The sequence below is a fragment of the Pholcus phalangioides genome, unplaced genomic scaffold (genome assembly GCF_987345545.1).
Source record: "Pholcus phalangioides strain wild (caught in Gottingen) unplaced genomic scaffold, Ppha-v1.0 ptg000004l_1, whole genome shotgun sequence".
In the NCBI taxonomy this organism is placed as follows: domain Eukaryota; kingdom Metazoa; phylum Arthropoda; class Arachnida; order Araneae; family Pholcidae; genus Pholcus; species Pholcus phalangioides.
This window is the reverse complement of record NW_028301597.1, coordinates 13,896,354-13,910,543: the sequence shown is the minus strand read 5'-3', so window position 1 is coordinate 13,910,543 and position 14,190 is coordinate 13,896,354. Positions and strand designations below refer to the sequence as shown.

General features: G+C 40.7%; 1 protein-coding gene and 1 non-coding gene across 2 annotated transcripts; both read right to left on the bottom strand.

Moving 5' to 3' along the window:
• Positions 1-1,861: 1,861 nt before the first annotated feature.
• TRNAS-GCU (transfer RNA serine (anticodon GCU)) lies at positions 1,862-1,943 on the bottom strand. The gene has a single exon. It is a non-coding gene; the product is annotated as a tRNA-Ser (tRNA).
• A 7,505-nt stretch (positions 1,944-9,448) lies between these two features.
• Positions 9,449-13,448, bottom strand: LOC149086571 (uncharacterized). Its single transcript, XM_089231880.1, has 2 exons — positions 12,248-13,448; positions 9,449-9,633 (listed from the first exon to the last, which is right to left on the bottom strand). The coding sequence occupies exons 1-2, from the start codon at positions 13,446-13,448 to the stop codon at positions 9,449-9,451; spliced, it is 1,386 nt and encodes a 461-aa protein (XP_089088006.1).
• Positions 13,449-14,190: the final 742 nt, after the last annotated feature.

Below are 14,190 nucleotides of genomic sequence, written 5' to 3'. Positions count from 1 at the left end.
TATTTAATGCTATTGAACCATAAATTAAGCATAACAAACCGTATTGTGTGGATCGTGGAATTTTAAGTAAAAATAAAAAATTGAAGGAAAATGTTCAATTTTGTCAACTTCGATAAACCTCAAGTACGATATGCGCGACCGGAACCGATTTTAAACATTTTTACGTCTTTTATCTTCTTATTAAAGGAGACAACTTTTCCGCACTATAGCGATTTGAAAATAAAAAATTCATTTTTTTCGACCCACCCTAATAGATATGTCATTTAAGTGAATCCAACAGCATCCGATTTCTAGTAGGTGCACGGTTTATAGACGAGGTATAAACTCATTAAAATTTTTTTTGACCCGCATGTCTGAGAGGTTGAAGTCTCCCGATATACGACTTGAGCCGGCATTGCACTATAAAAGTTTGATAAAAGACCTTTTTCAAAACTTGAAACAACCAATAAGCTTGTTGGTTACATTCTCATGTAACCAATGCGCTTATTGATTAAGTTTTTCAAGTTTTATAAAAGAACTTTTCTAAAATTTGAAAAATGCAAGTGTTCATCCGACCTTGGATTACACTAAAAGTGTTATAAAAGTTCTTTACAAAACTTGGAAAATGTAACAAATAAGCGTGTCGTTACATTTGAGCGAATGTAATCGCATTTCGGTTATTGGTTCCTTTTTTTAAGTTTTCTAAACGATCTTTTATCACACTTTTATAGTGTAATGCCGGCCTTATAAGGAAAGGGTTTAAACAAATCGTTCTGAAAAAATTCAAGTACATTTATTCCACCCAGAAACACAAAATCAAAAGAATTAGCTGCGGAATGCAATTATTATTAAAGCCGCAAAAATGATTGAAAATGGCAACAGAGTTGGCTACTCATCCCTTTCCACGCTTCTTGCCGGATATGTATAAAAAGCGTCTTTTTCTCTCTTCTCCAGCTTTTTTCTTTTCTAGAAACTAGTACAGCAAAACCTGTCTGTTTGGACACCTCATTACACACGGCAGTTTTGAATGGGATCCACCATAATCCTATAATCCACAATGTCTACAGTACTGTACCCATTGGCGTGCGCAAAAGGGGGGGGGATTCTAACTCCCCTCCCTCAGGCCTAGATTATAGTGTTATTTTTCAGGAAAAAATGTACCCCCCCCCCCGAGAAGAAAAAAAATTGAAACTCCAACGTGAGAAAATTCTGCGTACATTGTTTAGGTGGGGGGGGGGGGGTGATGGAAGCTACGTGTATGACATAGGATTTGTCATTCTCTTGAATTTTAGAGGAATTTTACTGTAATATTTCTTTCTTTCTTTCATAGTCTTTGCGGCGCCTAATCTAAAGACCCCCTAAACTAATCACGTGTTATTTGAATGACGTCACTCTTCGGATTGCGGGATTTTCATACTTAGCATTCCCCTCAGTGCCGTCTTAACGCATGGACTCACAGAAATGAGATTTGGTTGAAATTTTCTAGAATTTACCTGGAAGGGCCTCAAGAAAAACCACTTGGCCCCAGGGGCCCCCATGATGCTTTCAAGACGGCCCTGATTCCCCTCTCTATTGGTGTTCAAAATATTAGTATTACAATTTTTTTGTGAATGGCCTATAAATACTTTCCGTCGGATTTCTAAAATATTTACGCGCATATTTAAATGAGTAGAATTAGTGGTAAGTTTTTCGAAACTTTTTGAAGACGGCACCTTGGGAGGGACCCTTTCCTTGTTGGTCGAGGCAGTTTGAGAAATCGAACTGGTCTCGAGGCTTTTGATTTGATACACAATCAGAGACCACGTAAAAGCAGACGTGGGTTTTTGTTCGTCAGAGTAACTCTGATTCGGAAGTCTTCGAAGAAGAAAAAAAAAAGAAACATCGACGAGGATGGGATTCGAACCCACGCGGGCAGAGCCCAATGGATTAGCAGTCCATCGCCTTAACCACTCGGCCACCTCGTCACACCGACCAGTGCCTTAAATAAAGATTCAAACGTGACAAATTACGGATCATGCTACCAATTTAAAACGCATTACGTTGTTAAAATTTTATCGGTTACCGACATCAGAGACTAAGATCAAATTTCACACTTTTATCTGAAATTCCACGCAAATGAACAATAAATTACTGAATATCATCTTCAAAGTGTGATCTATCGTGCTGCCATCTACAATAATATAATGCGACTAATCCTACTCGGAAGATAATTTCCAGAGACTACGTGATACACTTAATTTTTTTTTAAACCAGAAGTGAGATCGCGTGAGAAAAGTTCTATTTTTTTTAAGACCCCACTCACATGAAAACAGCTTATCACAATGATTCTCGAACGGTTCGCCGCGGCGGCATCGTTCGGTGGTACACAATGAGATGTTTCGGGGGCATGGCTCCCACAAGGGGTGGGCTGACAGGGCTCCAGTCCTGGGGCCCGTGGTGATTTTAATCATTTTATTGTTTTTTCACGCTATAAATTCATCTTAAAGGGGCCAAGTGAAAGTCTGGTCGGGGGGGGGGCCGTAAAAGATCCCAGCCTAGGGGCCCTGCTTCAGGATGTGGGGGCCATGTTCAGGGATTCAGAGCACAGGGTTGTAAACAACCCGGGTTTAAAAAAAAAAAAACTCAGCCCGGGCGGGTGTTTTCGGCAAATTGAATCCCCCCCCCCCACACACACACACAAACACACAACCTCAGAATATCTAATTTAAACGTGTGTACATATTACATTATATGTCTAAATATACATATTTGGTGCATGTTAAACTATGGAATTGATTAATAAAATTGACCATACAATGAGGGAATAATTGTCCACACACAAACACACCCATTTCTGTGTAATTATATCTGAACCTTGAGTTGTTTGCAGAACTGTAGCAAGAAGATTGTTTGTGGTAAAATGAATAAATTTTGATAATGAAAAATTCTGTGAAATCAGGATGTGGTCCCTGAGCTGAGTTTTTTTATCCAAATTTTTCAAATCCCAAAGAAAATGCGGGCCCCCGCATCTTTAGTTTGAAATTCGTGCGTAAAAAACTATTTCTTTCGCAATTTTTGTGATTATTTTTCTCCTTTATCCCTGATTCAGAAAGAGAAAGAGCGCCCATATATAGGCAGCCTACAGCCATTCTTCGGTGGTTTAATCTAAACAGTGCCGTCTTAACGCATGGGCCTACCCAGGCACTGCCCGGGGGCCTCAAGAGAATGCGGGCCTCACAAAAATGAGAACCAGTTAAAATATTCGAGAATTTGTCAGGTGGGGGTCTCAGAAAAATCACTTGGCCTGGGGGGGGGGGCCCATGATGCTCTAAAGACGGCCCTGAATCTAGAGCCCCATAGAATATGGGTATAAAGATGCCTTCGTTCCGATTCTCACAAGTAGTCGATGGGAGAAAATATCTTAAAATATTTTAAAGATTTTGAAAAAAAAAATCTGTCTTTTCGGAAAAATATGAAAGAAAAACTCCAAAAACATCCAATAATGTTCCACACACACACAAAAGAAAAAAAAATTTAGGAGATTCTATTAGTAAAAAGGGGAGGGGTAGAGACTTTCAAATTGCCTGCGCTTAGAAATATTCACATCACAATTCTGTCTTAGGCCGGGATTACACTATAAAAGTTTTGTAAAAGCTCTTTGATAAAACGTGAAAAATTCAACCATTAAGATCACCGGTTGCATTTGCTTGAATGCAACCGATGCGCCTATTGGTTGAATTTTTCAACTTTTATAAAATAACTTTCATAAACCTTTTAGAGTGAAATCCCATCCTTAGATTAGTCACTTCTGAAATTTCACTTTTTTTTTTAGTTTAATGACTCAATATCGTGTAAAATAAACTTGTAGGTATCGGGGGAGGGGGCACCAAAACTATTTAAGTGCTTAGGGCCTTCAAACGTCTTAATCCGACCCTCAGTGAACGCCGTACGTGGATAACGTATTTAATAAAAGTATTTTTTTTAAGTTTATAAAAATCTTAAAAGATTAAAAATTAAAAAAAATATATATATATTTAAAATAATTTCAAATATTTTATATTTTTTAAATAATTTTAAATATTTAGAAAGAAAGACTTACAATTTTTTTTATTATATTTAAAAGTTATTTAAGTATTTAGTGCATTAAATATTCGTAATGAATGAACGGCTTATAATTTTGGTCCCGTCAGTGGTCGTTGTTGTTTTATTGTATAAAATTGTAAAGTATGGAAAAAAGGCAGTTAAAAAAAAAAAAAAGTTGCTATATCTCCTTCAATACTTCAGAAGGAAACGGAGGGATAGACGTATGTGGGTACATCATATTTGATGAACAGGGACCTTCATATGGTGTTTTTTAAGGGTATTTATGGCAAATAATTAAAAAAATTACGTGCAAAATCATCTTTAAAAAGTAGCCAAAGATGCGGACGAATTCGCTCCGCATCCGCATCGTGTGAATACCTCCGAATAACCTAATTGTCAAAACTTGTATGTGCGGAGGCGGAGCCCGCACCTGGGTTTTGACACATGCGGACGACGTCCGGACCCGCATGAACACTTCGAAGATAAGGGCGAATTTCGGCTCGTCTGAAAGGCTCAGTATATTCCAATTGTTAAAACTTCTTCCGGATCCGCGTCCGCATCCACTCCGTGTGAAAGGGGCCTTAGGTGCACATGCTTTGTTCCAGACTCAGCCAATTCGGCAACGGGATAAGTCCGGTGGCAGAGCCCCTGGCGTTCATTTCCTCATGAATATTATCACTTTGTGCAAGACAACCTGTCATGCATATAACAACAGACCTACAGAATGCCTTCATCAGGCCGATGATTTTAACAGGCCAATTCTCGGGGTCGGGCTTATATTATGAACATGTTGAAAAATCAAGCTGGGTCTTATTTGCGGAGAAAAACTATACTTTTTGTTCTGTTTCACTTGAAGGTGTTCGTTACCAATGTTCAATTCAAGAATCCCACAAAGTTATTTTCTTTTCTTCAAAAGATAATGTTATTTTTGTCTCTTGATATTTCAGTTATGAAAGTCTGATGCACTTGTACAAAACTTATGAAAAAGTAATGCACACGCAAACATGTAAATATATATATATATATATTTTTTTTTTTTTTTTGGATGAAAATTTCAGTTTACATAACATTGATTTACTTCTTCACAGAGGCTTCGATTTATTTATACAAGGATTTGTGTGTGTGTGTGAAAAAGTATTGTGTATTTTAAACCATAACTTCTGTGGATATGCTTATCACATATTACATATCAGGTATATTTGTTAAATTAAGGTCCATGGTTACATTTTCTGCTTGAGGTTTCTTGTAACATATTTTAATATGTCAATCTCGTATCTAAATGACTACCTAAAAAAAGAATATGCAGCAGTTTTTGGAAATCATAAACTCACCTCAAAAGAAAATTTTGACCTGAAAGCAACACATTTTCTTCGGAAACAAACATTCCCCCCAAAAAAACCCATTTTCCCCAAAAAACCCAGCCCGGGGAGGAGGAATGGGTATCTACCAGGGAGGGAAGCAAATTTGACAACCCTGGTTGAGAGACAATTATTGGAAGTTATTATAGGTATCTTTGCACATATCAGTGGTGCGGAAACCGTGGTCAATGAGCTGATGGGGAAGGGGCGGGTTGCAAGAAAACCCTAGACCAGATGGTTCGATCACTGACATTTCAGAGGTCTTGGACGGAATTTTGAGTTATTTGGTTTGTTAAGAACGTTAATGCCAAAATGTAGTCAAACTATTTTTATCCCGTTTTGACGCCCTAAAATTTAGTGGCCCGGTACGACTGCATCCTTCGCAACTGCTTAGGATTTTGCTTAGACACATAAATTTTCAAAATTTTGGAACAATAAATATTCACAAGACACCACGTGTTATCACGCTTTTGAACCATACCTTGACAACGAAGATGTTGAGACAACTTGAGGGAACAAACAGGGCCTAGGGTCCTGTTTGTAGACAAAAGGAACTTAAACAAGAAACAAGTCTCTTGGGTTTTTTTTATCACACGGGGCAAGTCGGCATTTTGGTGGCCCCCCCCTCCCAATTATTTTTCTGGACCAGTCAAGGAAAGAATTGGATTCTCAACTTGTCGAGGGTCTAGAGCGCACCATAGCAACTTGCAATCAGCTAGTTTCTGCCTTGATAGTCAGGGCCTTCCTGGGAACATTGGAGTAGGTATTTCGATATTAACAAGATTCAACTGGCTCATCAATACTGGCATAAATGAGAACGGCGAAATAACATTGAACCGAATTTTAGGGTTAACAATGGTGTACGGCTTTGGACAAATAAAAAAAAAATCAAGTTTTTCCAGTCCTCAGGGTAAAAACCCTTTTAGCTTCTCATCAGGGTCGTCTATGGGGCAGCAATTGAGGCTTTACCTCCGGGCGGCAGGTGAGTTCGAGCCACCCCTGGATTGGAATGTTCTCAATTAGATGTAAAATTATGACAAGTATTAAAAAAAACCGATTCTATAAATAATAAGGGTGTTTTTCTTCGTTCTCGTGAGTCTTAGCGTGTTTATTTATATAGTTTTGGATCAAACACTCTGCGGTTTTCTTTTATTTTTCTAGGTTGTATGTTTAATTATTCCGTTATTGTTTCTTTTCATTACTCTCATCTTGTTTAATTTTCATTGTGTGTTTTCGATCGATTTAAACCTTTTTCTCGCTGTCATTTCATTTTCATTGTACTTTCGTCATTTTCATTGTTTCTTTGTCGATAGTCAATTTCTTTGCCCACGTGCTCGTATAGGAGGGAATATCTGGATCTTTGTTCCCCGACATTTTGGTGTTTTCTCCTCCTCTTTGATATAATTTAGTGGGTTTTTTGGACGTTAGTGTTAGCGAACTTTTTCCCGGGTATTTCAGTAATTTTTGTTATTTCCAATTGGGCATAATTGCTTTTGTGTTAGTGAATAGATAGTTAGCTAATACTAATAAGTATAAATTATACTTTGTATCTTAATACTTTTTAGGAGTGTGCTGTATTCTTTATATACATATATTTCTTCGTGATTGAGCATTTTATTTTACTTAATTTTTCGTACAATCTTTTACGAATATTTTGCATTGTAATGTATTTTAGGTTATTTTAATTTCCTGTCAATGTTTCTCATTCTCTTATTTTTTAAGTGTTATAAATCTAGTATAATCTAGTATAATCTAGTTTTTAGCAATAGTGTTAGTATGCCTCTATCTCGATTAGTGCTGTCACTGCTTGCGACGGTAGGTTTCCCTGATCTAGGGGGGATAGCAGCTGATAGTTTCAGGTGTAAGGGGCGTTGAATAGGGCAAGGTTGGAACTCGAGCTCGAAGCGTTACGGGAGAGAGTTAGTGTTTTAGAGAGCCCGTGTATAACGGAGCCACCTGTCGTCGAAGAAGCAATCTCCCCGAACAACGATAGTTTAGAGCAGGCATGTTCAACCCGTTGCTCGCGAGGATCATGGTGCTCCCTGAAGTACCCAGATGCTCGATGCTCGTGTCCAATTTTGTGCTCGTGATCAACGTTCCACTTAAAACACATTGTAAAAATTGTATTTAAGGATTGGAATCATCCTGATTTTATGCATTTGAATGTTAAACTTTCCGTAAGGGTGCTCTTCTTTTGATCACTAGTATAGGCAGTGCTCGCAACTGGTAAAAGGTTGAAGACTTCTGGTTTATAGGGTGAATGGGTGGTCAAGGATGAGGTGGGGGGTAGTGATAGGGGTTTAATTATCGGGCATTCTATGGTTAGAGAACTGGGGAACAAGTTATGTAGGGATTTTCAGGATTTCGAGCGCTGTTGTCTTCTTGGAGGGAAGATTGGCAACGTTCGAGACGAAAGCTCCCTGGGCGGGTTATCATGTGGGTGTGGGAACAAATCAAGTAGGAGCGGATATTAATGAGTCTCTGTCAGAGAACCGGGACCGTGGGGGGGGGGTTCAGATGTGGCAGTAATTCCAGTACTGCCAAGTGGTAGTAGGGGGTAGAATCCAACACATTTTAACTTAGACGTGAAGGATATTTGCTCCTCACTTGAGGTCATGTTCTTAGATCTTTCCGCATTCACTGATAGGAGGGTCTAGGGTAGAGAGAAGTCTAGACATGTGTAGTGCTTTAAATGACTTTTTGCGTCAATATTTAATAGAGGTAACGATATTCAATATACGTGTTGCATGGGGGTAATACATTTAAAATCCTCAACTATATTCAAGTGGAAGACGTGGAGGTCCTAAATCTTCTAAAATATGTATGTGCAAGCAAAGCACCGGGACCATATGATATCTATCCTAGGGTCCTCAGGGAATGTGCTAACTGTTGGGGGCCAATCGCACAGAGTTACAGGAGCAGTGTTGTTGAGGGTATTGTCCCAAGGGATTGGAGGTTTGCTAATGTGGTTCCGATATTTAAAAAGGGTAGCAGAGAAGCTGTGTTCAACTATCGTCCAGTGAGTTTGACGAGCTCCCTCTCGAAAATTTTGGAAATTATTGTCATCAAGTATATAGACGAAAATAATGTATTGTCGGATAATCAACATGGGTGCAGGAAGGGGAAGTCATGTGTACCAAACTCCTTTGCTTCTATGATCACGTGACTAAGGATTTGGGTAAAGGCAAAAATGTAAATGTTGTTTACCGCGATGTTCAGAAGGCATTCGATCGGGTCACACATGGTAAACTCTTGAAGCGTTTACACGAGATTGGGGCAACTTGCTGAATTGTAAAAAATCATGGTTAAGAGCTAGATAAGAACAGGTTATGCCGAACGGGGAATTCTCTGATTGGACAGGCGTCACCAGGGGAGTTCCTCAAGGAAGTGGCCTTGCTTCCTTCATTTTTTTATCGATAAACTTGATCAGGGTATCGATGGGATTGCTAGCAAATTCGCAGATGTTGTGAAGCTAATGGGGGTAGTCGGGAATCAAAGCGATAGGAAAAGACCAACTTAAACAGTATTGGATCATGGGCAAGTGAATGGAGCATGACGTTTAGCGTTGACAAGTGCATGGTCGCTCATTTTGGTTCGAACAACCCACGTTTTATTTGCAAGTTGACTCGTTTTACTATACCGGATGCAACCAAGGTCACCAATTTAGGAATTCTCATTGACGAGCAGCTTAGCTTTTCTGAACATTGTTCAACAGTGGTAAAAAAAGTGAGGCGCAAATACGAGCCGATCTCCCCGTTAGAAAGTCTTGCCACAAAGAACAACAGGCCTACAAACAATACAAATATTCAATCAGTACACTTCACTCACTTCACTTCTGAAATATAGATGGCAGTACTGAAAAATCAGACAACACTAGATACGCACTCAGACTGTTAGGCATACGCACTTGCACTTCCGGCACAACTCACAAGGTAGTAAATTTCCCATGGCGATAGATCTGAGTTGTGCTCGGTTTGAAAGAAAGGTAAAAAAAAGTGAATAGAATGTTCGGCTTCATTCTTAAAAGGGCTTTTTGCGTTCTGTTAAAGTCATTCCTCCGCTTTTCCGATTCTTAGTTCATCATAGACTGGAGTACGCTGTAAGGTTTTGCAGACCATACCTACAGAGGACATAGTCTTGGGTGAAGAAGTGCAGAGAAGAGCTACGCGCGTGTCCTTGTTGGCACACGGGGCCATGTGGGTTTCTTGGAGAGATTTCAGGGGGTTCGTGAGAGCTTTAATGAGAAAACAATAGAGTCATTATTTTTGCATTGCTTTAGGTCCCGTATTGAATATTTTGTAAAGGGTTCACACAGTAAGGCTGAGAATCGAATAAAATGTTTAACTGGATAGTCAAAAATTGTTAGTCGGTCACAATCACTAATCGAGAATCTGCTGTTCACTGTGGAGACAATAAAATTTGGTCTTGTGTTCAAAAATTCCCATCGAACCAAATTTGTGATCATCGTATCACCAATTTTTCTTGGATCGACACCAAACAATGTCCTACTGCCGTCCCAGAAACATCATGGTCCCAGGGCAAAATGAAAGTGGGCTTAACTTCTGAATTCATATTTATTGTCATAAATCCCTGTGCCAGATCTTATCGTGGAAGCTCCTATTCAACTGAGGTCCCAGCATCCCCCCTCCCAAGGAAAACGGGTCTGGCAGGGCTCCTGCCCGGGAGACCGAGATGATTCTCATCAGATATGATTCTATTTTTCTTTTTCACACTACAAATTCATAATGAGAGGGGGGCCCGTGAAGAGTCTGACCTGAGGGGCATACGAAAGATCTCAGCGTAGGGCCCAACTGCAAGATGGGAGGGGGGGGGGGAGCATGGGTCTTCTTGCTGTGCCCGGTTGAACTCATGTTTGGGACTCGCAAGGTTAGAGCCCTGTCAGCTTATTGGGAGGCGCATTCTCGTGATCATCACAAGAAGAAAAGCGCTAAGAACTCTGACATCTGGCCTTACCTGAAACAATCATGATGCATAGAATCATTGAATCATAGGGTGTTCATCTGAGTTGTCGGTGAATATCTCCTGAGTAAGAAATCAATATCATGGTTTAAGCTGAACGGTTTAAGCGCGAAAACTTTTTTTTCAGATGGGGGGGGGGGCATATCGTCCTTTATTTCACCTGCACAGAGACCTGTTCCTCTGTTCATGGAATTTCGATATCTGCGCGGAATGACAAAATAACATGTTACTTTTTAGAATATGGGAAATTTTTTTCCCATGCAATTTCTGCACAGCAAAAATCTGTGTATAGGGTAGCATACTCAATCATTCTCAGACTCTAAACATCCATATTTTATAAACTTATTCACCATGAAAAATGGTACTTTTCTTAATTACTTTTGTCCATAACTAATAAACGGGCAAAAAAAGAAATTATCAATAGAAAAATGTGCCTTCTAGAAAATATTGAAAACAATTAAACAGAGAACTGATTATTACGTGAGGTAGAATGTGTTTTTAGATAGTGCACAACAGCTCTTAACCAAAAACAAATATAATATTTTCGAACGGATTTGCTGCGATATGTGTTATCAACCATTCGAGGGTGCAGTATATGCATCTTCGGATCACACTGGAGGTTATGCTGCGCTTTTATAGTGACGGACTCGCGATGCGAGGATCCGGGTTCGAACCCCACAGTGGTGGTCGGCTGAAGTTGGTTTTCTGTGGTTCCCAACTTCAAGGCGCAAATACGAGCCGATCTCTCCGTTAAAAAGTCTCGCCACAGAGAGCAACAGTCCTGCAACGATAAATCATTCAATCATAACACTTCACTCATAGTTGGAAAAACTGGTGGCAGATGGCAGCACTACACATAACAAGCATTACAGAGAAACGAAAAACTTCACGTCAGGTTTCACTACACGTACACGCACATTCCCGCATGTACCGATTCGTTGGGGGTTCCGCGGGGGGCTGGGTGTGTGTTGTGTAGCAGTAGTAGGTAAGGCCTCCAAAAAATGGCTCGGGGATCCATGATGTTCTTAAGTCAGCCACCTCGTTGGGCAATTTGCCTGTTGTGGCGTTGTATTTGTATTTGCGAACTATGATCAAGAGCTACAATGACTTGTGGTAGAATTTGCGTTAGCCAAGTTGCATGAGAAGGCCTACCATATTACAATGCCCTGCGCTCTGCTCACGAGCATCGGCGAACGCAAGATCGACCTTTGGGGGAGCACAAAGTAATCTCTCCCAGAGAAATTTTGAGCTAATAACCTTCAAAAAGCAATTTAAATTAACCCTTTCAGAAGCAATCCTGAGATATTTGTCAAACTTGAACTGCTTTATTTCTGCTACATCAAGATATTTCATCTTCTAAAAATGCAATATCTAGCTGTTTTTGCAATAAAAATATTTTCTATTTCCCCCCAACCAATCAACTGCCAGTGGGAGGAGTCAGCTCTTGTTCAAGGTTAGATAAGAAGGTGCGTGAAAAAAAGAAAGAAATATACGTTCAGTATAAATAATACAAATAGATTTTTTCCCAAAAAAAGTATTTTTCCTCTTCCCACACACATTGTCGGGGCCGAAATAGCTTACATTGGGAGAGCAAAATGCGTAGAAGAAAACGATTTTATTTTACGTAATACAAAACGAACATGCGTACACGTAGGCGTCGAACGAACATATCATACACGGGAAAAAGAAGACAAGCGAAAAGTCACGTAACGTATCAGTTTCGCCATCTGGAGGTGACCAGAGGGATTACAAACGTAAGCTCGTACTATTCCCAACATCCTCCCCACCCTGGTCAACCTCCAGAGGAATTACCAATTGAATTGGCCGTCGAATTTCTGTTCCACTGGCTGTACGTAGAATACACGAACGAATGTTGCCGTCACGACCTTTGACGAGAGATAATACGCGTGCCTTCGTCCACATGTGTCGAGGTCTTGCATCTTCCTGTAGGAGGACGACATCTCCAACTCGTAGCTGAAAACCTTGGTCTTTATTTTTCACTTGGTGGAATGTCTTCAGCTCTAGTAGGTATTCTTTCCTCCATCGGTTCCAAAAGTCATTCAGTGAATCTTGCTGCAGTGACCACGATTTCTTGAGGTCGGTAGCTGCAGGAACCTTTTCGTGAGAAGGAAGGGTTGTCAGTCGTTGTCCAACCAGGAAGTGGGCAGGCGTGAGAGGTTCTTCGAAGCTGTCATCCAACTCGATATCTGCTGTCAATGGTCGGCTGTTGACTGCGGCTTCGATTCCAGCCAACGTAGTCGTCAGTTGTTCGTCATCGAGAGATGCATGACCTAATGTTTTCCGTAAACAACGTTTGACGACACCAATCATGCGTTCCCACCATCCTCCCCACCAAGCCGCTCGAGGGGCTATGAATTTCCAAGTGATTCCGTGGGAGGCGTAGTACTGGTGAGCAGAAGGTGAAGTCATGGCACCCCAAAGGCCGGAAAGCTCACGATATGCGGCGTGAAAAGTCTGAGCATTATCCGAATATACAGTGTTGGGAACACCTCGACGAGCAACAAAACGTGAAAATGCCAGCAAAAACTTATCTGTAGAGCAATCCGTGACAAGCTCAAGATGAATCGCTCGAGTGACAGCACATGTAAACAACAAGATATACACTTTCACTGAGATAGAGCTTCTACGAACGTATAGTGGGCCAGCGAAGTCTATCCCCACGACACTGAATGGTTTCGACTGTGTGACTCTATCCGAAGGAAGTGGTGCTTCAATTTGAGCCGGTGGCGTGTTCCTAAAAATTTTACAGGGAAGACACTGGCGTAAGACACTTTTAATAATCTGTCGACCTCGAAGAATCCAGTAATCATTTCGCAGTTCAGATAGTACCACTCTCGTGCTCAGATGATGGAGATGAATATGTACGTGACGAATGAGCAATTTGACAAATGGGTGTGAACCATCGAGCACTAAAGGATACTTTGAAGCAGCTGGAAGTGATGCGAACTGCAAGCGACCACCAACTCGTATCAGATTGCCACTAAGAAATGGATGGAATTGTGCAATTTTCGTCTTTTGGAAGTTGTTTACTATGTCGAAGAGCATCATAGTCAGACGGAAAACAATCAATTTGAACTTGACGAATCCAATAACACTTCGCGTTTTCGAGTTCTTTTGCTGTTAATTCGCCATGAAGTTTGCAAGACGTGAGCCAGTTGTATATGAATCGTTGCATCCACGAGGTAACCCGAATAAGTTTTGCGTAAGAACTGAAACGAGAAATGTCAATCACTGGGAGAGGCGTAGATACCAACATTGAACTTTTCACAGTCTGACGAATTTCTGTCGAAGGTTGCTCAACACTAATATTTGAAGGCCACGAAGATTGTGTTTCAATGAGCCACGTAGGTCCATGCCACCAGGTGTTCAAATTGCGAAGTGTAGTGGCAGAACAACCTCTAGAAACGTAATCCGCGGGATTCGATTCGCCAGGGCAATGTCGCCATTGCGTTGATTCAGTGTGACGTCGAATTTCTGTGACGCGGTTGCACACAAACGTTTTCAATTTGTTCGGATCATGTCGGATCCATCCCAGGGTAACTGCTGAATCGGACCACAAAACGGCTTCTCGTGCATTGAGATCGGTTGCTGCACAAAAATAGCTGAGTAAACGAGCACCAACAAGAGCAGCGAGAAGTTCAAATCGAGGAAGCGTGATCTTCTTCAGTGGCGCTATGCGGCTTTTGCTGCAAATCAACTGCACTGTCGTAGTGCCTTCGTGAGTAGACCGGAGATAAAGAACAGCACCGTAAGCACGTTCGGACGCGTCACAGAAAACATGAATGGATGC